Consider the following 27,732-nt stretch of genomic DNA (forward strand, 5'->3'; position numbering starts at 1 on the left):
TTTCTTGTCCTACCACTCAAGCTTCACCAAAGATCATGTTTGGTAGACGTAAGAGTCAAGTGAAGTTGAGACTATTGCGATGTGCCTAAGTACAGTGAGCTACAGGTACAATGAAAAACTTATTTACAGCAGGATTGCAGGCACATTGTTTCAGACAACATGAAGATGGGAGGGTAGTGCAGTCTTCCTCTACCGTGGAAGTGACACTGGGTTTACTTTGTTCACAGAGCACCCCGCTGGACATCATTGACATTGGAAAAGGGTTGAAGATGCAGTCAGAGAGACCCCACCTCGTGAGTCTGGGGCGCGGCCGACTGAGCATCGCCATCACACTCATCCCAATTAATGAAGGTATGAGAGCAGCACGGGGATTGTTGGCCTGGTGTGCACTGCGGTCTTTGTCACTTTCCGGGTGAATCTCATTAGACCGGATCATTAATATACGTGAGCTCGGAAGAGTTCATCAGGAGGTGCTGTTATTGGGCAAGTCCACATCTGATGTGAGGGAATTGTTTAAAGACCAACTAATCAAAATTCAGGAGTGGCATGTTGCAAAAAGAAGAAAAGATAAAGATAGCAAGGTCCCTCTGCAACTGGATATTCGACTTCCTCACCTAGAGACCACCGTCAGTGTGGATTGAAAATAACATCTCCTCCTTGCTGATAATCAACACCAGCAAACCTCAGAGATGTGTGCTTAGCCCACTGCTCTACCCTCTCTACACCCACGACTGTGTGGCTAGCCACAGCTCAAACGCTATCTATCAATTTGCCGACGACACAACTATTGTTGGTAGAATTTCAGATGGTGATGAGGAGGCGTACAGGAACAAGAGAGAGCAGCTGGTTGAGTGGAGTCGCAACAACAATCTTCCATGCAACATCAGCATGACCAAGGAAGCGATTGTGGACTTGAGGACCGGGAAGTAGAGGCAGCAAACACCAGTCCTCATCGAGGGATCAGCAGTGGAAAGGGTGAGTAGTTTCAATTACCTGGGTGTCAACATCTCCGAAGATCTATCCTGGACCCAACATATAGATGCAATTGCAAAGAAGGCACCACAGTGGCTATGTTTCATTAGGAGTTGAGGGGAGTTGGTATGTCGTCAAAGGCACTAGCGAATTTCCATCGATGTACCACAAAGCGCATTCTAACAGGTTGCATCACCATCTGCTACGGAGGGACCACTGCACAGGATCAGAAAAAGCTGCAGAAAGTTGTAAACTCTACTAGTTTACATGGGCACTAGCCTCTCCAGCATCCAGGACAACCTGAAAAGGAGACAACTCAAAACAGCAGCACCCTTCATTAAGGATCCCATCACCCAGGACATGCTCACCTCTCATTGTTACCATCAGGGAGGAGGTACAGGAGCCTGAAGACACTCAGTTCATCAGGAACAGCTTCTTCTCCTCTGCCATCAGATTTCTGAATGGACAATGAGCCCATGAAGGCTTCTTCACTATTTTCCCTCTCTTTTCACGCTCATCATTTAATTATTTTTTGATATACTTCTTATTGTAATCAAAATTTTTATGATGTATTGCAATGTACTGCTGCCACAAAACATCAACGTTCACAGCATATTCCAGTGATATTAAACCTGATTCTGAATGAGGTTGTGAAATTAGTCAAAAAGAAAAAGAAAGAAAGGTGTGGAAGAAGCTTATGGGCTGGCGGTTCCAATACTGTAAATTCTATGCGACTTGGGAGAGGGGTCTGAGGACGAAGACACATCACTGAGTGAAGTTTTGTCTTTGCTCCTCAGGCAAGACGAGGATTGGCACTGAAGATGCTGCCACTGTGCAGGATATTATACTACAAGGGCAGGATGTGGCAGCCGAACACTGCTACATCGAAAATGAAGAGGGTGTGATTAAGCTGTACCCATGCGGCAACTACTGCACCATGGATGGCTACCTGGTGAAGGAGCCCACACAACTGACCCAAGGTAGGGGCTTGTCCTTGGTTCATTCCCCAGTCCGACTGTCAGAGCGAAGCTGCCAATGCCTAGCTGGTCAGAGTTAAAGTTGCAAAGGCCACTACCCATGTGCAGTGTGACTGGTAAATTGGATGACAATGTCGTAATAACATTAATGATTATACTATGGTGCATTATACCAACCCTGTTGACTGACGTAGAAAGCTATTCAAGGTGACGTTGTGTTCATTCTTCACTTAATAGTCAGCAAGCCTTGATCCATAAAATACAGAGCATTTGCCCAAAAAAAATGAGATCAAAAGAACAGAAGACATCAGGACAGAATTAGGCCATTCAGCACATCAAGTCTGCTCCATCATTCATCATGACTTATTTATTACCCCCACAAACCCATTCTTCTGCCTTCTCCCCATAACCTTTGAGCCCTTACAACTCACGAACCTATCAACCTCCACTTTAAAAATACTCAATGACATGGCCTCCAGAGCCATCTGTAGCAATGAATTTCACAGATTCACTACCCTCTACCTTCAGACTCCTTGCACTCCTTCACCCTTCTATTTCCACTCACCTTCCCCTTCTCTCTCTCCACTCTCACCTTCCCCATCTCTCTCTCCACTCACACCTTCCCCTTCTCTCTCTCCACTCACACCTTCCCCTTCTCTCTCCACGCTCACCTCAGCCGTCTCTCTCTCCACTCTCACCTTCCCCCTCTCTCTCTCCACTCTTACCTTCCCCCTTCTCTCCCTCTGCTCTCACCTTCCCCTTCTCTCTCTCCAATCTCACTTTCCCCCTTCTCTCTCTCTCCACTCTCACCTTCCCCCTTCCCTCTCTCCACTTTCACCTTCCCACTTCTCTCTCTCCACTCTCACTCACCCCCTTCTCTCTATCCACTCTCACCTTTGCCTTCTCTCTCTCCATTCTCACCTTCCCCCTTCTCTCTCTCCACTCTCACCTTCCCCATCTCTCTCTCCACTGTCACCTTCACCTTCTCTCTCCACTCTCACCTTCTCCCTCTCTCTCCACTCTCACCTTCCCCTTCTCTCTCTCCACTCTCAACTTCCCCCTTCTCTCTATCCACTCTCACCTTCGCCTTCTCTCTCTCCATTCTCACCTTCCCCCTTCTCTCTCTCCACTCTCACCTTCCCCATCTCTCTCTCCACTCTCACCTTCCCCCCTCTCTCTCCACTCTCACCTTCTCCCTCTCTCTTTCCACTCTCAGCTTCCCCTTCTCTTTCTCCACTCTCAGCTTCCCCTTCTCTCTCTCCCCATTCTCATGTTTCCTATTCTCTCTCTCCACTCTCACCTTCCCCACTTCTCTCTCCACTCTCACATTCCCCCTTCTGTCTCCACTGTCACCCCTTCTCTCTCTCCAATCTCACCTTTCCCCTTCTCTCTCTCCACTCTCACCTTCCTCCTTCTCTCTCTCTAATCTCACCTTCCTCCTCTCTCTCTCCACTCTCACCTTTCCCTTCTCTCTCCACTCTCACCTTCCTCCTTCTCTCTCTCCAATCTCACCTTCCTCCTTCTCTCTCTCCAATTTCACCTTCCTCCTGTCTCCACTCTCACCTTCCCCCTTCTCTCTCTCCACTCACCTTTTCCCTTCTCTCTCCACTCTCACCTTCCCCTTCTATCTCTCCACTCTCACCTTCCCCCTTCTCTCTTTCTCCACTCTCACCTCCCCCCTTCTCTCTCCACTCTCAAATTCCCCCTCTATCTCTTCACTCTCACCTTCCCCCTTCTCTCCCCACTCTCACCTCCCCCTCTCTCTCCACCCTCACCTTCCACCTTCTCTCTCTCCACTCTCACCTCCCCCCTCTCTCCACTCTCACCTTCCCCCTCTTTCTTTCTCCATTCTCACCTTCCCCCTATCACTCCATGCTCCCCTTCCCTTTCACCATCCATTGTCCTTGTTCTACCTCACCATCTTCTCCCAATCCTCAGCCTGCACCCCTTCCCACTTCTGCCTCCCCTCTCCCTCCGCTCTTCTACATATGCCTTCCCCTTCTCCCAAACCACCCCTCGCACTCTCTGCTCACTCACCTTGAGCTTTCCTCTCTCCTCACTCCCTCCCCCGCTTGCTCTCCACCCCTACTTCCTCTAACCCCCTTCCACCTTTCCTTTCCCTCAATACCCCACCTGCTCCTTCCCCCTTCTTCCCTCTCCTCGATCCCCTAACCCCTTCCCTCCCCTCACTCCCCCTTCTGCCTTCTCCCACATCATCATCCCAACCCCTTCCCTTGCTGCATTAAACCCTCCCACCTCTCCATCCTTCACCCCACTTCTTCCTGGCTCTACACCCTCCCTCACTCCCCCTGTCCTCCTCCCCATCCCCTCCTCCCCTCCCCTTCCCCCTCCTCCCCATACCCTTCTCTCCTTCCCCCTCCTCACCATCCCCTTCTCTCCTTCCCTTTCCTCCCCTTCTCCCTACTCCCCATACCCTTCCTTTCCCCTCACCTCCTTCACTCACTACTCCCGCTTTCTTCCCCTCCTCCCCTCATCCCCTCCACTCCTCCCCATCCCCCTCCTCCTCCCAGTTTCCCCATCCCCACTCCTCTCCTTTGCCCTCCTCTACTGCTTCCTTCCCCTCCTCCTCACCTCCTTTCCCCTCCTCCCCATCCCCTTCTCTCCTTCCCCCTCTCCTCCCCTTCCCCTTCTCTCCTTCCCCTCCTCTCTCCCTTACCCCCTTTGTCCCCTCTCCCCTTCCTCTCTCCCAATCCTCCCCTCCCCTTTCCTCCTGCCCTTCCCCGCCCACCTCCTCTCCCACTTACCCCTCCTCCTCTTCCTTTCCCTTCCCCCTCCCCTTCCCCTCTCCCACTTGCCCCCTCCCTCCTTCCCCTCTCCACCACTTGCCCCTCCCTCCATCCCCTCTCCTCCACTTGCCCCTCCCCTTTCCCCACTTGCCCCTCACTCCTTCCACTCTTCCCACTTTTCCTCTCCCTCCTTTCCCCCACTTGCCCCCTCCCTCCTTCCCCTCTCCCCACTTGTCCCCCTCTCCACTTACCCCCTCCCTCCTTCCCCTCTCCCCCACTTGCCCCCTCCCTCCTTCCCCTCTCCCCCACTTGCCCCCTCCCTCCTTCCCCTCTGCCCCACTTGCCCCCTCCCTCCTTCCCCCTCCTCCACTTGCCCCCTCCCCTTTCCCCACTTGCCCCCACTCCTTCCACTTTCCCTGTCTCCCACTTGCCCCCTCCCCTTCCCCTCTCCCCCACTTGCCCCTCACTCCTTCCCCTCTCCACTTGCCCCCCCTTTCCCCACTTGCCCCTCACTCCTTCCACTCTCCCCACTTGCCCCTTTCCCTCTCCCCCACTTGCCCCACTCCTTCCCCTCTCCCCCACTTCCCCCTCCCTCCTTCCTCTTTCCCCCACTTGCCCCTCTCTCCTTCCCCTCTCCCCCACTTGCCCCCTCCCTCTTGCCTTCCCCTTCACCACTTGCCCCTCCTCTTCCCCCTCCCCTTCCACCACTTGTCCTCTCCTTCCTTCCCCTCTCCCCCTCCCTCCTTCCCCTCTCCTGCAGCCTCTCTCTATGTACCCCTGTCTCCACACCCCCACTCCACATTCTGGCTCTCTTGGCCGGGCCGGGTCCGGTCTCTGGGTGGGACGGAGACAGCGAGACCCTGGCCCTGGTCCGGTCCGGTGGGCTGGACTACGTTGCGGACAGCCCGCCCCATTTGCAACCGGAGCCTCGGGGATAGTGTATGAGTATGAAGCAGTCTGTCCGTTCTCGGTCCGGCCGGCGACGAGGGCGCTGTCGCCTGCTCGAAGCCGGGACCCGGCGGGGTACTTGCCGGTCATCCTATCCACAAGCTGAGCTGCTTGCCCGTCCCAGGAGACTGTGCTGAGAGTCTCACTCACAAGTACAGTAACAGTAACTCTCCGAGCGCAAATCGCCACGGTTCGGCAACCAGATTGGCAGGTAATCTCGTAAAGGTTTCGACATCGACTGGGTGGGTGTTGACTGCGTGGAAATTATTCCAAAACAGCGCGACTGTGCAGCAGACACTAGACTCTATGCATATTATGTTTTCTGGACTCTGCTATCTCCTTATCACTGTAAATAAAAATGCTTTACATTGTATTTCTGTGTTAACAGAAAGTCAAATCGGGCGATTGGACTCAATCACGTGAATTTAAAAAACTCACGTTGTTGCCGTTCGGCATTGCCCTCGTGTCGAACAACTCTTGTGCTGGAACCCAGGGTGATAAAGGGTCTCGCTGAAATATCGACTGTTTATTGTCTCCATTTACGCTGGGTTCCTTCAGCTTTTACAGAGGTTCCCGAATCTCTTGTATTTGTTTGTGTCAAATTCAAAATTACTTAGTTGGAAAAAAATACAACGTTGCCAAATAAGTCTTGGGAGTTTTTTTGCAGTTGCATCAGGACACGGTATGTTTGCATACCGAGAGTTCACTGCACTGGCGAGCCCCCGTCTTCAGGGACCCCGTTCCCAGGCTCGCTCCGAATTTATTACATTCATATTTATAAAAGTGTGGGTGGAAGGATAATTTGCGGGGCCAGGACCACCAATTGCTGGTGTAGTTTTACTCTCAAGAGTCCGAGGTGACATATTCCCTGATTCGCCAGAGGGGCGACACTGTGGGAAGCACTAACTGTGTCCCCATCATTGTCTTGGAACCCACCTCTTGTTTAGATGGCTACGTTAGCTCGCTGAGGGTGTGGGTGGCTGGCAGGGGCATCAGTGGGAAGTGGGGGGGTAGTTGGCGGGGGACAGAGAATAGGAAATCAGTGGGAGAGTGGGACCAGTGAGCTGGTACAGCCTTGAACGGCTGAAGTTCAAGTTTAATTATTGTTCAACGGTACGTGAATATGGCCAAATGAAACTGTGATCCTCTGGGGCCAGAGTACAAAAGACATTACCCACAGTACACAGCACACTGCACATAGCAGAAATAGCAAATATGGTTATGATTTCAGAAAAACAGATATATAGGCCAAGTCCCTGAGTGTCCAGCTCGTTCTTCTACCAAACGATCAAGGGAGGGCAGCATTGAGCACACACTGGAGTGCAGCACCCTGACTAACGTAATGGGCCACCGCACACCCCCTAAAGCCCAGGATGGGTTCCTGCACTCCCTCAGAGGCCTTTTTGACACAGCTTCAGCCTAGTCCTCACCACTCCCACAGAGGCCTTTTCCATGCAACCTCGGCCTAGTCCTCACCACTCCCACAGAGGCCTTTTCCATGCAACCTCGGCCTAGTCCTCACCACTCCCATAGAGGCCTTTTCCACACAGCCTCGGCCTAGTCTTCGCCACTGCCACAGAGGCCTTTTCCACACTGTCCAAGACAATCATTTGCACCTTTTTTTTGGATTGTGCACTGTCCATCGCTACATGACAAGTCCAGGTGACAACACAACAATGGCACACTGTAAGTCCAGTTCCATCGCTATCGAACAATTCACTGATGGGAAAGTCCTGCAGTACTTAATGTTCTTGGTATCCAGCAGTGACTTATGATTTTAAGAAAGGACATGTTGTTCATCCATCATTGATGTCGATGAGGACCTCGACACCATAATGATGGTGTTGAGACCCGCGCGTGATTTGGATTTAAGTGAGAGAGAGTTGCGCAGCGTCAGCCTCACTCTCTCTTCCCAATTCCCATCTGGATCCAGTGGCAAGACGGAGTCTTGGACATACAAAATGAACAAATACAACTTTGATTGAGGCCGCTGCATCTGAGCACACCACCATCTTACTGGTCTTCTTTGTTGTGAAAAATATTAAAACCATTGACATCGGGTCAAACATGGCAATGACACCTTCTCCTCATTACCACCTGCCTCCTTCCATCAGCGAGTGAATTAGTTCACCTCCTGGTTAAACAACATTTGGAAGGTGCTGTGAAAGAAGTAAAGGCATAGAAAGTACGCTGGGTAGGAGACTTCATTGTCCATCACCAATAGTGCTGGGCAAGTGACTGTCTGAGCTGGCCAAACCCTGAAGGATGGGCAAGTTAACAAGTTTGTGGAAGACACAAAAGTTGGTTGTTGTGGATTCTGTAGAAGATTGCCAAAGGATGCAGTTCAAAGGTTTATTTTATTGTCAAGGTATGCCTGTACAATACAACTCTGATATTTGTCTTCTCCAGATAGCCATGCAATACAGAAAGACCCTAGGAACTTGATGAAAGAAAATGCATCAACTCCACTCCCCCCAGCATAAAAAAGAAACAAAACTCGCAGCCCCCAAATTCCTCCACTCCCTCCTCCGCAGAAAAAATCTGCAACAAGAACAATCCCGGTCCCCTTCACTCACAGAAGAAAACAGAGCCAGTAACAATCCCCAAGCCCCTCACCCACAGAAAATGAACAGTGACAGTAACATCAAAACCCCCAATCCCCGCCGAAACACAAAAAATTAACAGATCACCCACTCGCCAATCAGCCACAAGAAAGAAAACACTGAACGACTGAATGAAAACAATGTAAAGTATTAACCAATGTAAAGTATTAACCGGTGTAAAGTATTAACCAACGTAAAGTATTAACCAATGTAAAGTATTAACCAGTATGAAGTATTAACCAATGTAAAGTATTAAACAGTATAAAGTATTAACCAGTATAAAGTATTAAGCAATGTATAGTAGCGATCAGTTGTAAATATGGGCGAAGAAATGATCGATGGAGCTTAAACCAGTCAATTGGTGTCCCATTTTGGGGCATCAAATATCATCAAAGTACACATTTAGCTGCAGGACCCTTAACAGTGTTCATTTATAGAATGATCTTTGGGACCAGGGCCACAGCTCCTTGAAAGTAATGACACAGGTTGTAAGCGTGGTAAAGAAAGCATATGACCTGCTTGCCTTTTTAGTTTAGAGCCAGGAATTAATTTTGCAGCTTTATAAAACTAAGACAACTGCACTGCTCCAAAGAGCGCTATATAAAGTTATTCTTACTCTCAGCCATAAGGCTCCGTAATAAGTCAACCTATAGCCGAGGAAGTGATGACTCCCCTCCTGTTAGATAGTTTGAGGGAACGTATTTTCTATTCTTTCCTACTTCTCTTCTAATATTTGTATATTTGTCTATCTGCTCTTATAATGCTACTGTGACATTAATTTCCTTCTGGGTCAATGAAGTATCTATCTCTCTCTCTGGTCAGGCTGCATTGAATTCTGATTGCTCTGTTATAGGAAGGATGTGGAGGCTTTGGGAAACGTATGGGGAAAGTTGATGAGGATACTGCCTGGGCCAGAGGGTGTGTACTAGCGGGAGAAATTAGTATTGCTTTCTTTGGTTCACTGGCGACCAAGAAGAGACCTGATAAAAGTTTATGAGAGGCCGAGAGAGAGAAAACAGCTGGTATTGCCCAGGGTCAAGATATCCAGGATGAGAGGACATGAAACAATGGGGTTAACCAGCTTGATCTCATCCACGCTATGATTCAGTTGGGATGTGCCTGACAAGAGAACGGTGGCTGAAATGACCAGACCGTCCTTCTAAACCTTTCTTTATGCCATGGACCCCTTTGGCAGCCCGGTGAAGTCTGTGGACACTTCTCAGAATAATGTGCAGTACCTAAATGTATACTCAGTATATTCAGGCAGATAGGGCTCATCGGCCATGGTTGGCAGCTCACCTAGGAGGAAGAAAACTCTGATCTCAAACCTCTGTTGCCTTATGACTATACCCACTTATAGGGAAGGCTTCAGGAGTAAACCTCAAGGGAAAAATCCAGAGCTGGGGTCGTTAAGACAATCCTACATTGAGTTCAACACTGACTAGCAACTCCTGCAACACTGCTGGTGCCAAACTGTGTCGGTCTCTGCCGTTCCTTTGGGTTCATCAGGTGTGTGGAGATGGGTAGCTTGCTACATGGGCAACAGCTTGCTCTCCATATCATACTGCCCAGGTTTATCGAGACAGCTAGGACACAACCTCCACTGCCGACCCTGACCGACAGAGGCCCTCCGTCAAATATATACCATGAAATATATCGGATTGCAGAAGAAACCTATTATATTGAAATACAGTTTCTAAAATATTGAAAATAATTGAAGTAAATCGTAAATCTCAGTCAAAGGTTACTGAAAATAAAAATGCAATTTTTTTTCACAATCTAAGTTTCCTGGAATCCATCCATGGAACCCCCCCCCCCCCCGCCCCATCCCAATTAGGAACCCGTGTTCTAGACTTTGAACAGATGTGGTAGCTCAGAACTGCGCACCAATCTCCAAGCTTAGCGTACCCACACTCCTCCACCTTGGTCACGCTAGGCATTGCAGCATATAGAAGGGTATGCAACACCAAACTACCTAAAACTGATGAGATGTCCGCCCCGTGAAGCCCTCCAGGCTACCTGAAACTGGGTGATCAAAGCTGTACAGTCTGCCACCTCCTGTGGGAAATGCTTCACTGGAGGACGGGACGTGTCTCCAAGGCCATCAGAAGATGGAGGTGGAGCTGTCTGCTCTGTGTCGCTGTTGTGTGATTCTGGGGTGAGCCGGTGCCTCACAGAGCCAGAGACCCAGGTTCAATGCTCAGGATATGTGAGGGTTTCCGCAGGTTTCCTCGCAACTCACAGAGTTATGGGTGAATTTCCAGTGAATAAGTGGGAGAAGAATTAGAAAGGCCAGTAAAGGGTAACTGAAGGATGAAGAAATAGCAAGGAGCATGTCTGTGTTAATTAGTAAGCAGATGAGTCCCTGAGTGAGGCTGAAGCATTTACAACCATATTCAGCCAGGAGTGCCAAGTAGATCGTCCTGAGATGCCAATGTCACATAAGCTCGACTCTGACTATTTCAGTTCATCGGGAAATGACTGAGAGCACAGAATGCAGCCGTGATGGTGACAGCCAGCAGGCAATGTCCCAGCAGCACTGACCACCTGTATTCTAGGTCAGGCTATGCCTTCTACACTATTGTAGTACAATTACAATTACAACTTCAACTTCCACCTAGAAATGTGCAAAGTTGCCCTGCCATGATATATTCCCCACTGTATGTAGTGAGATCCCTCGGGGTGAAGTGCAATCACTCGCAGTGTAGTGTGATCACTCATTGTAGTGTGATCCCTCAGGGTGTAGTGCAATTACTCGGGGTGTAGTGTGATCACTCATTGCAGTGTGATCACCCATTGTGCGATCACTCATTGTAGTACGATCAATCATTGCAGTGTGATCACTCATTGTAGTGTGATCACTCGGGGTGCAGTGTGATCACTCATTGTGGTGTGATCACTCATTGTAGTGCGATCAATCATTGCAGTGTGATCACTCATTGCAGTGCGATCACACATTGTAGTGTGATCACTCGGGGTGCAGTGTGATCACTCATTGTAGTGCGATCACTCATTGTAGTGTGATCACTCGGGGTGCAGTGTGATCACTCATTGTAGTGCGATCACTCATTGTAGTGCGATCCCTCAGGGTGTAGTGCGATCACTCATTGTTCTGTGATCACACATTGTAGTGTGATCACTCGGGGTGCAGTGTGATCACTCATTGTAGTGCGATCACTCATTGTAGTGTGATCACTCGGGGTGTAGTGCGATCACTCATTGTTCTGTGATCACACATTGTAGTGTGATCACTCGGGGTGCAGTGTGATCACTCATTGTAGTGCGATCACTCATTGTAGTGCGATCCCTCAGGGTGTAGTGCGATCACTCATTGTTCTGTGATCACTCATTGTAGTGCGATCACGCATTGTAGTGCCGTCACTCATTGTAGTGTGATCACTCATTATTGTGTGATCACTCAATGTCGTGAGATCACTAATTGTAGTGTGATCACCCAGGGCTTTAGTGCGATCCCTCACGGTGTAGTGCGATCCCTCGGGGAGTAGTGCGATCACTCATTGCAGTGCGATCACTTATTGTAGTGTGATCACTCATTGTAGTGCAATCACTGCTTGTAGAGCGATCACTCATTTTATTGTAATCACTCAGGGTGTAGTGCGATCACTCATTGTAGTGTGATCACTCAGGGTGAGTGCGATCACTCGTTGAAGTGTGTTCACCCCTTGTGCAATCCCTCGGGGTGTAGTGTGATCACTCATTGTATTTTGATCACTTGGGGTGTAGTGCGATCACTCATTGTAGTGCGATCAGTCATTGTACTGTGATCACTTGGGATGTAGTGCGATTACTTGTTGGAGTGTGATCACTCATTGTAGTGTGATCCCTCGGGGTTAGTACGATCACTCATTTTTGTTCCAACACTCATTGCAGTCTGATCACTAGGTATGTAGTGTGATCACTCATTGTAGTGTGATCACACATTGCAGTGCAACCACTTGTAGTGCGATCACTCAGGGTGTAGTATGATCACTCATTGTAGGTGATCACTCGTGCGATCACTCATTGTAGTGTGATCACTGATTGTAGTGCGATGACTCATTGTGCAATCACTCGGGGTGTAGTGTGGTCAGTCATTGTAGTGTGATCACTCATTGTAGTGTGATCCCTCGGGGAGTAGTGCAATTACCTGGGGTGTCGTGCAATCACTCATTGTAGTGTGATCACTCATTGTAGTGCAATCACTCGTAGCGCGATCACTCATTGTAGTGCGATCACTCATTGTAGTGTGATCACTCATTTCTGTGCGAACACTCATTGTAGTGTGATCACTCGGGGTGTAGTGTGATCACTCATTGTAGTGCGATCACTCATTGTATTGCGATCACGCATTGTAGTGCCATCACTCATTGTAGTGTGATCACTCGTGATGTAGTGTGATCCCTCGGCGTGTAGTGTGATCACGGATTGCAGTGTGATCACTCATTGTCGTGAGATCACTAATTGTAGTGTGATCACTCGGGGCTTTAGTGCAATCCCTCAGGGTGTAGTGCGATCCCTCGGGGTGTAGTGCGGTCACTCATTGCAGTGTTATCACTCATTGTAGTGCGATCACTCATTGTAGTGTGATCACTCATTGTACTGCGATCACGCATTGTAGTATGATCACTCGGGGTGTAGTGTGATCACTCATTGTAGTGTGATCACTCATTATAGTGTGATCATTCATTGTAGTGTGATCACTCGTGATGTAGTGTGATCCCTCGGCGTGTAGTGTGATCACAGGTTGCAGTGTGATCACTCATTGTCGTGAGATCACTAATTGTAGTGTGATCACTTGGGGCTTTAGTGCGATCCCTCAGGGTGTAGTGTGATTCCTCGGGGTGTAATGCGGTCACTCATTGCATTGTTATCACTCATTGTAGTGCGATTACTCATTGTGCGATCACTCGGGGTGTAGTGTGGTCAGTCATTGTAGTGTGATCACTCATTGTAGTGTGGTCACTCATTGTAGTGTGATCACTCATTGTAGTGTGATCATTCATTGTAGTGCAATCCCTCAGGGTGTAGTGTGATCACTTATTGCAATGCGATCACTCGTTGTAGTGTGATCACACGTGATGTAGTGTGATCCCTCGGCGTGTAGTGTAATCACTCATTATAGTGCGATCACTCATTGTAGTGCAATCACTTGTAGTGTGATCACTGATTGTAGTGCGATCACTCATTGTAGTGCGATCACTCATTGTCATGTGATCACTCGGGGTGTAGTGTGATCACTCATTGTAGTGTGATTACTTATTGTAATGCGATCACTCATTGTCTTTTTAAATCTTTTTATTAAATAAGTATACAAAAGGTAAACCATATAAGCACTAATATACTGTTCGAAATTACAGGAGATATTAATACCGAAAAAAATTGATACAAATAGTGTAATTTAAACACAAAATAATAATGTAAAATAATAGTATACTAATTTTTTATATATATATATCAATAGAGAAAAGGAAAACCCCCCCAAAAAAAGATCGTGATCACTCGTGATGTAGTGTGATCCCTCATTGTATTGCGATCACGCATTGTAGTACCGTCACTCATTGTAGTGCCATCCCTCAGGGTGTAGTGCGATCACTCATTGTAGTGTGATCACTCGGGGTGTAGTGCGATTACTTGCTGGAGTGTGATCACTCATTGTAGTGTGATCACTCATTGTGCGATCACTCATTGTAGTGTGATCACTGATTGTAGTGCGATCACTCAGGGTGTAGTGTGGTCAGTCATTGTAGTGTGAACCCTCGGGGAGTAGTGCAATTACCTGGGGTGTAGTGCAATCACTCATTGTAGTGCGATCACTCATTGTAGTGCGATCACTCATTGTAGTGCAATCACTCGTAGCGTGATCACTCATTGTTGTGCGATCACTCATTGTAGTGCGATCACGCATTGTAGTATGATCACTTGGGGTGTAGTGTGATCACTCATTGTAGTGTGATCACTCATTGTAGTGTGATCACTCATTATAGTGTGATCATTCATTGTAGTGTGATCACTCGGGGTGTAGTGTGATCACTCATTGTAGTGCGATCACTCATTGTATTGCGATCACGCATTGTAGTGCCATCACTCATTGTAGTGTGATCACTCGTGATGTAGTGTGATCCCTCGGCGTGTAGTGTGATCACGGATTGCAGTGTGATCACTCATTGTCGTGAGATCACTAATTGTAGTGTGATCACTCGGGGCTTTAGTGCAATCCCTCAGGGTGTAGTGCGATCCCTCGGGGTGTAGTGCGGTCACTCATTGCAGTGTTATCACTCATTGTAGTGCGATCACTCATTGTAGTGTGATCACTCATTGTACTGCGATCACGCATTGTAGTATGATCACTCGGGGTGTAGTGTGATCACTCATTGTAGTGTGATCACTCATTATAGTGTGATCATTCATTGTAGTGTGATCACTCGTGATGTAGTGTGATCCCTCGGCGTGTAGTGTGATCACAGGTTGCAGTGTGATCACTCATTGTCGTGAGATCACTAATTGTAGTGTGATCACTTGGGGCTTTAGTGCGATCCCTCAGGGTGTAGTGTGATTCCTCGGGGTGTAATGCGGTCACTCATTGCATTGTTATCACTCATTGTAGTGCGATTACTCATTGTGCGATCACTCGGGGTGTAGTGTGGTCAGTCATTGTAGTGTGATCACTCATTGTAGTGTGGTCACTCATTGTAGTGTGATCACTCATTGTAGTGTGATCATTCATTGTAGTGCAATCCCTCAGGGTGTAGTGTGATCACTTATTGCAATGCGATCACTCGTTGTAGTGTGATCACACGTGATGTAGTGTGATCCCTCGGCGTGTAGTGTAATCACTCATTATAGTGCGATCACTCATTGTAGTGCAATCACTTGTAGTGTGATCACTGATTGTAGTGCGATCACTCATTGTAGTGCGATCACTCATTGTCATGTGATCACTCGGGGTGTAGTGTGATCACTCATTGTAGTGTGATTACTTATTGTAATGCGATCACTCATTGTCTTTTTAAATCTTTTTATTAAATAAGTATACAAAAGGTAAACCATATAAGCACTAATATACTGTTCGAAATTACAGGAGATATTAATACCGAAAAAAATTGATACAAATAGTGTAATTTAAACACAAAATAATAATGTAAAATAATAGTATACTAATTTTTTATATATATATATCAATAGAGAAAAGGAAAACCCCCCCAAAAAAAGATCGTGATCACTCGTGATGTAGTGTGATCCCTCATTGTATTGCGATCACGCATTGTAGTACCGTCACTCATTGTAGTGCCATCCCTCAGGGTGTAGTGCGATCACTCATTGTAGTGTGATCACTCGGGGTGTAGTGCGATTACTTGCTGGAGTGTGATCACTCATTGTAGTGTGATCACTCATTGTGCGATCACTCATTGTAGTGTGATCACTGATTGTAGTGCGATCACTCAGGGTGTAGTGTGGTCAGTCATTGTAGTGTGAACCCTCGGGGAGTAGTGCAATTACCTGGGGTGTAGTGCAATCACTCATTGTAGTGCGATCACTCATTGTAGTGCGATCACTCATTGTAGTGCAATCACTCGTAGCGTGATCACTCATTGTTGTGCGATCACTCATTGTAGTGCGATCACGCATTGTAGTATGATCACTTGGGGTGTAGTGTGATCACTCATTGTAGTGTGATCACTCATTGTAGTGTGATCACTCATTATAGTGTGATCATTCATTGTAGTGTGATCACTCGGGGTGTAATGTGATCACTCCTTGTAGTGCGATTCCTCCTTGTAGTGCGATCCCTCAGGGTGTAGTGTGATCACTTATTGTAGTGCGATCACTCATTGTAGTGTGATCCCTCGGCGTGTAGTGTAATCACTCATTGTAGTGCGATCACTCATTGTATTGCGATCACACATTGTAGTGCCGTCACTCATTGTAGTGTGATCACTCGTGATGTAGTGTGATCCCTCGGCGTGTAGTGTGATCACGGATTGCAGTGTGATCACTCATTGTCATGAGATCACAAATTGTAGTGTGATCACTCGGGGCTTTAGTGCGATCCCTCGGGGTGCAGTGCGGTCACTCATTGCAGTGTTATCACTCATTGCAGTGTGATCATCCATTGCAGTGCGATCGCTTATTGCAGTGCAATCACTCATTGTAGTGTGATGACTCATTGTAGTGTGTCTCGTGTGATCACTCACTGTCGTGCGATCCCTCGGGGTGTAGTGCGATCACTCATAGTAGTGCAATCACTGATTGTAGAGCGATCACTCATTGTATTGTAATCACTCGGGAGGTAATGCGATTACTCCTTGTAGTGTGATCACTCATTGTAGTGCGATTACTCATTGTTGTGTGATCACTCATTGTAGTGTGATCACTCGGGGTGTAGTGTGATTACTTGTTGGAGTATGATCACTCATTGTAGTGTGATCCCTCGGGGTTAGTGCGATCACTCAATTTTCATGCAAACATTCATTGTAGTGTGATCACTAGGTGTGTAGTGCGATCACTCATTGCAGTGTGATCACTCGGGGTCAGTCCGATCACTCTTTGTAGTGCGATCACTCATTGTAGTGTGATCACTCATTGTAGTGCGATCACTCATTGTAGTGTGATCACTCATTGTAGTGTGATCACTCATTGTAGTGCGATCACTCATTGTAGTGTGATCACTCATTGTATTACCATCCCTTGGGATGAGTGCGATCACTCATTGTAGTGTGATGACTCATTGTATTGCGATCCCTCAGAGTGTAGTGTGATCACTCATTGTATTGTGATCACTCGGGGTGTAGTGTGATCACTCATTATAATGTGATCACTCATTGTAGTGCAATCCCTCGGGGTGTAGTGTGATCACTCATTGTAGTGGGATCACTCATTGTAGTGTGGTTACTCATTGTAGTGTGATCACTCATTGTTGTGCGATCACGCATTTTAGTGTGATCACTCATTGTAGTGTGATCGCTCGGGGTGTAATGCAATCACTCATTGCAGTGCAATATCTCGGGGTGTAGTGCGATCACTCGGGTTGAGTGCGATCACTCTTTGTAGTGCGATCACTCACTGTAGTTTGATCACTCATAGTGTGATCACTGATTGTAGTGTGATCACTCATTGCAGTGTGATCACTAGGTGTGTAGTGCGATCACTCATTGCAGTGCGATATCTCGGGGTGTAGTGCGATCACTCGGGGTGAGTGCGATCACTCACTGTAGTTTGATCACTCGTAGTGTGATCACTGATTGTAGTGTGATCACTCTTTGTAGTGCGATCACTCATTGCAGTGTGATTACTGATTGTAGTACGATCACTCATTGTAGTGTGATCACTCATTGTAGTGCGACCACTCATTGTAGTTTGATCACCCGTGGTGTAGTGCAATCACTCATTGTTGTGTGATCACTTATTGTCGTGCTATCACACATTGTAGTGTGATCCCTCTGGGTTAGTGTGATCACTCATTGTCCTGCAACCACTCATTGTAGTGTGATCACTAGGTGTGTAGTGCGATCACTCATGGTAGTGCGATCACTCATTGTATTGTGGTCACTCGGGGTGTAGTGTGATCACTCATTGTAGTGCGATCCCTTGAGGTGTAGTGCGATCACTCATTGTAGTGCAATCACTCGGGGTGAGTGCGATCACGCATTGTAGTACCATCCCTCGGGAAGATTGCGATCACTCATTGTAGTGTGATCCCATGGGTGTATTGCGATCACTCATTGTAGTGTGTTCACTCCTTGTATTGCGATCCCTTGGGGTGAAGTGTGATCACTCATTGTATTGTGATCACTTGGGGTGTAGTGCGATCACTGATTATAGTGTGATCACTCACTGCAGTGCGATCCCTCGGGGTGTAGTGCGATCACTCATTGTAGTGCGATCCCTCGGGGTGTATTGCGATCACTCATTGTAGTGTGTTCACTCCTTGTACTGCGATTCCTCGGGGTGTAGTGTGATCACTCATTGTATTGTGATCACTTGGGGTGTAGTGCGATCACTGATTATAGTGTGATCACTCATTGCAGTGCGATCCCTCGGGGTGTAGTGCGATCACTCATTGTAGTGCGATCCCTCGGGGTGTTGTGCGATCACTCATTGTAGTGCGATCGCTCGGGGTGTTGTGCGATCACTGATTGTAGTGCGATCACTCATTGTAGTGTGATCACTCATTGTTGTGCGATCACGCATTGTAGTGCGATCACTCATTTTATTGCGATCACTTATTGTAGTGCGATCACTCATTGTTGTGTGATCACTCATTGTGTGATCACTCGGGTTGTAATGCAATTACTTGTTGGAGTGTGATCACTCATTGTAGCGTGATCCCTCGGGTTTAGTGCGATCACTTATTGTCGTGCAAACACTCATTGTAGTGTGATCACTAGGTGTGTAGTGCGATCACTCATTGTAGTGCGATATCTTGGGGTGTAGTGCGATCACTCGGGGTGAGTGCGATCACTGATTATAGTGTGATCACTCATTGTAGTGCGATCCCTCGGGGTGTAGTGCGATCACTCATTGTGTGATCGCTCGGGGTGTAGTGTGATCACTCATTGTAGTGCGATCGCTCGGGGTGTAGTGTGATCACTCATTGTAGTGTGGTCACTCACTGTAGTGTGATCACTCATTGTAGTGCGATCCTCGGGCTGTAGGGCGATCACTTGGGGTGAGTGCGATCACACATTGTAATGTGATCACTCATTGTAGTACCATCCCTCGGGATGAGTGCGATCACTCATGGTAGTGCGATCACTCACGGTAGTTTGATCACTCATTGTAGTATGATCCCTCGGGGTGTATTGCGATCACTCATTGTAGTGTGTTCACTCCTTGTAATGCGATCCCTCGGGGTGTAGTGTGATCACTCATTGCATTGTGATCAATCGGGGTGCAATGCGATCACTGATTATAGTGTGATCACTCATTGCAGTGCGATCCCTCGGGGTGTAGTGCGATCGCTGATTGTAGTGCAATCACTCATTTTATTGCGATCACTCATTGTAGTGCGATCACTCATTGTTGTGTGATCACTCATTTTAGTGCGATCCCTCGGGGTGTAGTGCGATCGCTGATTGTAGTGCAATCACTCATTTTATTGCGATCACTCATTGTAGTGCGATCACTCATTTTAGTGCGATCACTCATTGTAGCGTGATCCCTTGGGTTTAGTGCGATCACTTATTGTCGTGCAAACACTCATTGTAGTATGATCACTAGGTGTGTAGTGCGATCACTCATTGTAGTGCGATATCTCGGGGTGTAGTGCGATCATTCGGGATGAGTGCGATCACTGATTATAGTGTGATCACTCATTGTAGTGCGATCCCTTGGGGGTTAGTGTGATCACTCATTGTAGTGTGGTCACTCACTGTAGTGTGATTACTCATTGTAGTGCGATCCTTGGGGTGTTGTGCGATCACTGATTGTAGTGCGATCACTCATGGTAGTGCGATCACTCATTGTATTGTCGTCACTCGGGGTGTAGTGTGATCACTCATTGTAGTGCGATCCCTTGAGGTGTAGTGCGATCACTCATTGTAGTGCGATCGCTCGGGGTGTAGTGTGATCACTCATTGTAGTGTAGTCACTCACTGTAGTGCAATCCTCGGGGTGTTGTGCGATCATTGATTGTAGTGCGATCACTCATTGTTGTGTGATCACGCATTGTAGCGCGATCACTCATTTTATTGCGATCACTCATTGTAGTGCGATCACTCATTTTAGTGCGATCACTCATTGTATTGTGATCACTCGGGGTGCAGTGTGATCACTTGGGGTGAGTGCGATCACTCATTGTAATGTGATCACTCGCTGTAGTACCATCCCTCGGGATGAGTGCGATCACTCATTGTAGTTTGATCACTCATTGTAGTATGATGCCTTGGGGTGTAGTGCGATCACTCCTTGTAGTGCGATCCTTCGGGGTGTAGTGTGATCACTCATTGTATTGTGATCACTCGGGGTGTAGTGCGATCACTCATTGTAGTGTGGACACTCATTGTAGTGGGAACAATCATTGTAGTGTGATCACTTGGGGTGTATTGCGATCATGCATTGTAGTGTGATCACTCATTGTAGTGTGATCACTCGTGATGTAGTGTGATCCCTCGGCACGTAGTATAATCTCTCATTGTAGTGCGATCACTCATTGTATTGCGATCACGCATTGTACTGCCGTCACTCATTATAGTGTGATCACTCGTGATGTAGTGTGATCACGGATTGCAGTGTAATCATTCATTGTCGTGAGATCACTAATTGCAGTGAGATCCCTCGGGGTGTAGTGCAGTCACTCATTGCAGTGTTATCACTCATTGCAGTGCGATTACTCATTGCAGTGTGATCATCCATTGCAGTGTTATCACTCATTGTAGTGTGATCACTCATTGCAGTGTGATCATCCATTGCAGTGTGTCTCGTGTGATCACTCACTGTCGTACGATCCCTCGGGCTGTAGTGCAATCACTCATAGTACTGCAATCACTGATTTAGAGCGATCACTCATTGTATTGTAATCACTCGGGGTGTAGTGTGATCACTCATTGTAGTGTGATCACTCGGGGTGTAGTACGATCACTTGTTGGAGTGTGATCACTCATTGTAGTGTGATCCCTCGGGGTTAGTGCGACCACTCATTTTCGTGCAAACACTCATTGTAGTGTGATCACTAGATGTGTAGTGCGATCACTCATTGTAGTGCGATCACTCATTGTAGTATCCCTCGGGGTGTAGGGTGATCACTCATTGTATTGTGATCACTCGGGTGTAGTGCGATCACTCATTGTAGTGCGATCCTCGGAGTGTTGTGAGATCACTGTAGTGCGATCCTTGGGGTGTAGTGTGATCACTCATTGTAGTGTGGTCACTCATTGTAGTGAGATCACTCGGGGTGTAGTGCAATCATTCATAGTTGTGTGATCACTCATTGCAGTGCGATCACTCATTGCAGTGTGATCATCCATTGCAGTGTTATCACTTATTGTGGTGAGATAACTCGGGGTGTAGTGCAATCACTCATAGTTGTGCGATCACTCATTGCAGTGTGATCATCCATTGCAGTGTTATCACTTATTGTGGTGAGATCACTCGGGGTGTAGTGCAATCACTCATAGTTGTGTGATCACTCATTGTAGTGCGATCCCTCGGAGTGCAGTGCGATCACTCGGGGTGAGTGCGATCACTCATTGTAATGTGATCACTCACTGTAGTACCATCCCTCAGGATGAGTACGATCACTCATTGTAGTTTGATCAATCATTGTAGTATGATGTCTCGGGGAGTAGTGCAATCACTCCTTGTAGTGCGATCCTTCGGGGTGTAGTGTGGTCACTCATTGTAGTGTGATCACTCATTATAGTGCGATCACTCATTGTAGTGTGGACACTCATTGTAGTGTGATCACTCGGGTGTATTGCGATCACGCATTATAGTGCGATCACTCATTGTAGTGTATCACTGGTGATGTAGTGTGATCCCTCGGCATGTAGTGTAATCTCTCATTGTAGTGCGATCACTCATTGTGGGGTGATGACTCATTGTAGTGTGTCTCGTGTGATCACTCACTGTCATACGATCCCTCGGGCTGTAGTGCGATCACTCATTGTAGTGCGATCCTCGGAGTGTTGTGCAGTCACTGATTGTAGTGCGATCCTCGGGGTGTAGTGTGATCACTCATTATAGTGTGGTCACTCATTGTAGTGCGATCACTCGGGGTGTAGTGCAATCACTCATAGTTGTGTGATCACTCATTGTAATGTGATCACTCACTGTAGTACCATCCCTCGGGATGACTGCGATCACTCATTGTAGTACGATCACTCATTGTAGTTTGATGCCTCGGGGTGTAGTGCGATCACTCCTTGTAGTGCGATCGTTCGGGGTGTAGTGTGATCACTCATTATATTGTGATCACTCAGGGTGTAGTGTGATCACTCATTATAGTGTGATCACTCATTGTATTGTGATCACTCGGGGTGTAGTATGATCACTCATTATAGTGCGATCACTCATTGTAGTGTGGACACTCATTGTAGTGTGATCACTCGGGTGTATTGCAATCAAGCATTGTAGTGCGATCACTCATTGTAGTGTGATCACTCGGCATGTAGTGTAATCTCTCATTGTATTGCGATCACGCATTGTAGTGCCGTCACTCATTGTAGTGTGCTCACTCGTGATGTAGTGTGATCGCTCGGCGTTTAGTGTGATCATGGATTGCAGTGTGATTACTCATTGTCGTGAGTTCACTAATTGTAGAGTGTTCACTCGGGGCTTTAGTGCGATCCCTCAGGGTGCAGTGCGGTCACTCATTGCAGTGTTATCACTCATTGCAGTGCGATCACTCATTGCAGTGTGATCACTCATTGCAGTGCGATCACTCATTGCAGTGTGATCATCCGTTGCAGTGTTATCACTCATTTTAGTGTGATCACTCATTGCAGAGTGATCATCCATTGCAGTGTGTCTCGTGTGATCACTCACTGTCGTACGATCCCTCGGGCTGTAGTGCGATCACTCATAGTACTGCATTCACTGATTTAGAGCGATCACTCATTGTATTGTAATCACTCGGGGTGTAGTGTGATCACTCGGGGTGTAGTACGATCACTTGTTGGAGTGTGATCACTCATTGTAGTGTGATCCCTCGGGGTTAGTGCGACCACTCATTTTCATGCAAACACTCATTGTAGTGTGATCACTAGGTGTGTAGTGCGATCACTCATTACAGTGCGATTTCTCGCGGTGTAGTGCGATCTCTCGGGGTGAGTGCGATCACTCATTGTAGTGTGATCACTCATTGTAGTATCCCTCGGGGTGTAGGGTGATCACTCATTGTATTGTGATCACTCGGGTGCAGTGCGATCCTCGGAGTGTTGTGCAATCACTGCAGTGCGATCTTTGGGGTGTAGTGTGATCACTCATTGTAGTGCGATCACTCATTGTAGTGCAATCCCTCGGGGTGCAGTGCGATCACTCGGGGTGAGTGCGATCACTCATTGTAATGTGATCACTAACTGTAGTACCATCCCTCAGGATGAGTGCGATCACTCATTGTAGTACGATCACTCATTGTAGTTTGATCACTCATTGTAGTATGATGTCTCGGGGTGTAGTGCAATCACTCCTTGTAGTGCGATCCTTCGGGGTGTAGTGTGGTCACTCATTGTAGTGTGATCACTCATTATAGTGCGATCACTCATTGTAGTGTGGTCACTCATTGTAGTGGGAACACTCATTGTAGTGTGATCACTTGGGTGTATTGCGATCACTCATCGTAGTGCGATCACTCATTGTAGTGTGGACACTCATTGTGGGAACACTCATTGTAGTGTGATCACTCGGGTGTATTGCGATCACTTATTGTAGTGCGATCACTCATTGCAGTGTGATCCTTCGGCGTGTAGTGTAATCTCTCATTGTAGTGCAATTACTCATTTTAGTGCGATCACTCATTGTTGTGTGAACACTCATTTTAGTGTGATCACTCAGGGTGTAGTGCGATTACTTGTTGAAGTATGATCACTCATTGTAGTGTGATGCCTCGGGGTGTAGTGTGATCACTCATTGTAGTGTGATCACTTGGGGTGTAGTGTGATCGCGCATTATAGTGCAATCTCTCATTGTAGTGCGATTATTCATTGTAGTGTGATCACACATTGTAGTGCAATCCCTCAGGGTGTATTGCCATCATGCATTGTAGTGCGATCACTCATTGTAGTGCGATCCTCGGAGTGTTGTGCGGTCACTGATTGTAGTGCGATCCTCGGGGTGTAGTGTGATCACTCATTATAGTGTGGTCACTCGTAATGTGATCACTAACTGTAGTACCATCCCTCAGGATGAGTGCGATCACTCATTGTAGTACGATCACTCATTGTAGTTTGATCACTCATTGTAGTATGATGTCTCGGGGTGTAGTGCAATCACTCCTTGTAGTGCGATCCTTCGGGGTGTAGTGTGGTCACTCATTGTAGTGTGATCACTCATTATAGTGCGATCACTCATTGTAGTGTGGTCACTCGGGTGTATTGCGATCACTCATTGTAGTGCGATCACATTGTATTGCGATCACGCATTGCAGTGCCGTCACTCATTGTAGTGCGATCCCTCGGCGTGTAGTGTGATCACTCACTGTAGTGCGATCCCTTGGGGTGTAGTGCGATCACTCATTGTAGTGTGATCACTCGGGGGGTAGTGCGATTACTTGTTGGAGTGTGATCACTCATTGTAGTTTATCCCTGTATCCCTTGCGGTTAGTGCGATCACTCATTGTAGTGTGATCCCTCAGGGTGTATTGCGATCACGCATTGTAGTGTGATCACTCATTGTAGTGTGGTCACTCATTGTAGTGAGATCACTCGGGGTGTAGTGCAATCACTCATAGTTGTGTGATCACTCATTGTAGTGCAATCCCACGAGGTACAGTGCGATCACTCGGAGTGAATGCGATCACTCATTGTAATGTGATCACTCATTGTACTTTGATCACTCATTGTAGTATGATGCCTCAGGGTGTAGTACGATCACTCCTTGTAGTGCGATCCTTCGGGGTGTAGTGCGATCACTCATTGTATTGTGATCACTCGGGGTGTAGTGTGATCTCTCATTATAGTGTGATCACTCATTGTAGTGCGATCACTCATTGTAGTATGATGCCTTGGGGTATAGTGCCATCACTCATTGTAGTGCGATCCTCGGGGTGTTGTGCGATCACTCACTGTAGTGGGAACACTCAGGGTGTGGTGTGATCGCGCATTGTAGTGCAATCTCTCATTGTAGTGCGATCATTCATTGTATTATGATCACTCGGGGTGCAGAGCAATCACTCATTGTAGTGCGATCACTCATTGTAGTGTGATCAGTCAGGGTGTAGTGTGATCCCTCACTGTAGTGTGACCCCTCTGCATGTAGTGTGATCACTCATTGCACTGTGATCATTCATTGCAGTGTGATCACTTGGGGTGTAGTGCAATCAATCATTGTAGTCTGACCACTCATTGTAGTGTGATCACTCATTGTGATCACTCCTTGTAGTGCGATCACTCATTGTTGTGCAATCACTCATTGTAGTGCGATCACTCATTGTGGTGCGATCACACATTGTAGTGCGCTCACTCATTGTAGTGTGATAACGGGGTGTAGTGTGATCACTCCTTGTAGTGCGATCCCTCAGGGTGTAGTGTGATCACTCATAGTGTGATCACTCGTGATGTCGTGTGATCCCTCGGCGTGTAATGTGATCACTCACTGTAGTGCGATCCCTCGGGGTGTTGTGGGATCACTCATTGTAGTGTGATCACTCGGGGTGTAGAGTGATCATTCCTTATAGTGCGATCACTCATTGTAGTGTGATCACGCATTGTAGTGTGATCACTCATTGTGCGATCACTCATTGTAGTGCGATCACTCATTGTTGTGTGATCACTCATTTGAGTGCGATCACTCATTGTAGTGTGATCACTCGGGGTGTAGTACGATCACTTGTTGGAGTGTGATCACTCATTGTAGTGTGATCCCTCGGGGTTAGTGCGACCACTCATTTTCGTGCAAACACTCATTGTAGTGTGATCACTAGGTGTGTAGTGCGATCACTCATTACAGTGCGATTTCTCGCAGTGTAGTGCGATCACTCATTGTAGTGCGATCACTCATTGTAGAATCCCTCGGGGTGTAGGGTGATCATTCATTGTATTGTGATCACTCGGGTGCAGTGCGATCACTCATTGTAGTGCGATCCTCGGAGTGTTGTGCGATCACTGTAGTGCGATCCTTGGGGGGTAGTGTGATCACTCATTGTAGTGTGGTCACTCATTGTAGTGCGATCACTTGGGGTGTAGTGCAATCACTCATAGTTGTGTGATCACTCATTGCAGTGCGATCACTCATTGCAGTGTGATCATCCATTGCAGTGTTATCACTCATTGTGGTGAGATCACTCGGGGTGTAGTGCAATCACTCATAGTTGTGTGATCATCCATTGCAGTGCGATTACTCATTGCAGTGTGATCACTCATTGCAGTGCGATTACTCATTGCAGTGTGATCATCCATTGCAGTGTTATCACTCATTGTAGTGTGATCACTCATTGCAGTGTGATCATCCATTGCAATGCAATTACTCATTGCAGTGTGATCACTCATTGCAGTGCGATCACTCATTGCAGTGTGATCATCCATTGCAGTGTTATCACTCATTGTAGTGTGATCACTCATTGCAGTGTGATCATCCATTGCAGTGTGTCTCGTGTGATCACTCACTGTCGTACGATCCCTCGGGCTGTAGTGCGATCACTCATAGTACTGCAATCACTGATTTAGAGCGATCACTCATTGTATTGTAATCACTCGGGGTGTAGTGTGATCACTCGGGGTGTAGTACGATCACTTCTTGGAGTGTGATCACTCATTGTAGTGTGATCCCTTGGGGTTAGTGCAACCACTCATTTTCGTGCAAACACTCATTGTAGTGTGATCACTAGGTGTGTAGTGCGATCACTTATTACAGTGCGATTTCTCGCAGTGTACTGCGATCTCTCAGGGTGAGTGCGATCACTCATTGTAGTGCGATCACTCATTGTAGTATCCCTCGGGGTGTAGGGTGATCACTCATTGTATTGTGATAACTCGGGTGCAGTGCGATCACTCATTGTAGTGCGATCCTCGGAGTGTTGTGCGATCACTGTAGTGCGATCCTTGGGGTGTAGTGTGATCACTCATTGTAGTGTGGTCACTCATTGTAGTGAGATCACTCGGGGTGTAGTGCAATCACTCATAGTTGTGTGATCACTCATTGTAGTGCGATCACTCATTGCAGTGCAATCCCTCGGGGTGCAGTGCGATCACTCGGGGTGAGTGCGATCACTCATTATAATGTGATCACTAACTGTAGTACCATCCCTCAGGATGACTGCGATCACTCATTGTAGTGCGATCACTCATTGTAGTTTGATCACTCATTGTAGTATGATGTCTCGGGGTGTAGTGCAATCACTCCTTGTAGTGCGATCCTTCGGGGTGTAGTGTGGTCACTCATTGTAGTGTGATCACTCATTATAGTGCGATCACTCATTGTAGTGTGGACACTCATTGTAGTGGGAACACTCATTGTAGTGTGATCACTCGGGTGTATTGCGATCACTCATTGTAGTGTGATCCTTCGGCGTGTAGTACGATCACTCATTGTAGTGTAATGACTGGTGATGTGTGATCCCTCGGCATGTAGTGTAATCTCTCATTGTAGTGTGATCACTCATTGTATTGTGATCACTCGGGGTGTAGTGTGATCACTCATTATAGTGTGATCACTCATTGTATTGTGGACAATCATTGTAGTGGGAACACTCATTGTAGTGTAATCACTCGGGTGTATTGCAATCAAGCATTGTAGTGCGATCACTCATTGTAGTGTGATCACTCGGCATGTAGTGTAATCTCTCATTGTATTGCGATCACGCATTGTAGTGCCGTCACTCATTGTAGTGTGATC

The 27,732-nt window shown here is 47.2% G+C and overlaps 1 protein-coding gene across 7 annotated transcripts in view; it reads left to right on the forward strand.

The window, feature by feature from the left end:
• LOC134348215 (pleckstrin homology-like domain family B member 2) overlaps positions 1-27,732 on the forward strand; it is a 308,822-nt gene that overhangs the window by 66,458 nt on the left and 214,632 nt on the right. For 4 of the 7 annotated variants that reach the window (XM_063051250.1, XM_063051252.1, XM_063051253.1 and 1 more), the window contains 2 exons: positions 228-351; positions 1,770-1,952. In XM_063051250.1, coding sequence (XP_062907320.1) covers positions 228-351; positions 1,770-1,952 — 307 coding nt within the window. Of the gene's footprint in view, positions 1-227; positions 352-1,769; positions 1,953-5,486; positions 5,856-27,732 lie in introns of those variants that run through there. The other 3 variants (XM_063051254.1, XM_063051255.1, XM_063051256.1) reach the window with 2 other exon arrangements.

The sequence above is a fragment of the Mobula hypostoma genome, chromosome 6 (assembly GCF_963921235.1).
Source record: "Mobula hypostoma chromosome 6, sMobHyp1.1, whole genome shotgun sequence".
Taxonomy (NCBI): Eukaryota; Metazoa; Chordata; class Chondrichthyes; order Myliobatiformes; family Myliobatidae; genus Mobula; species Mobula hypostoma.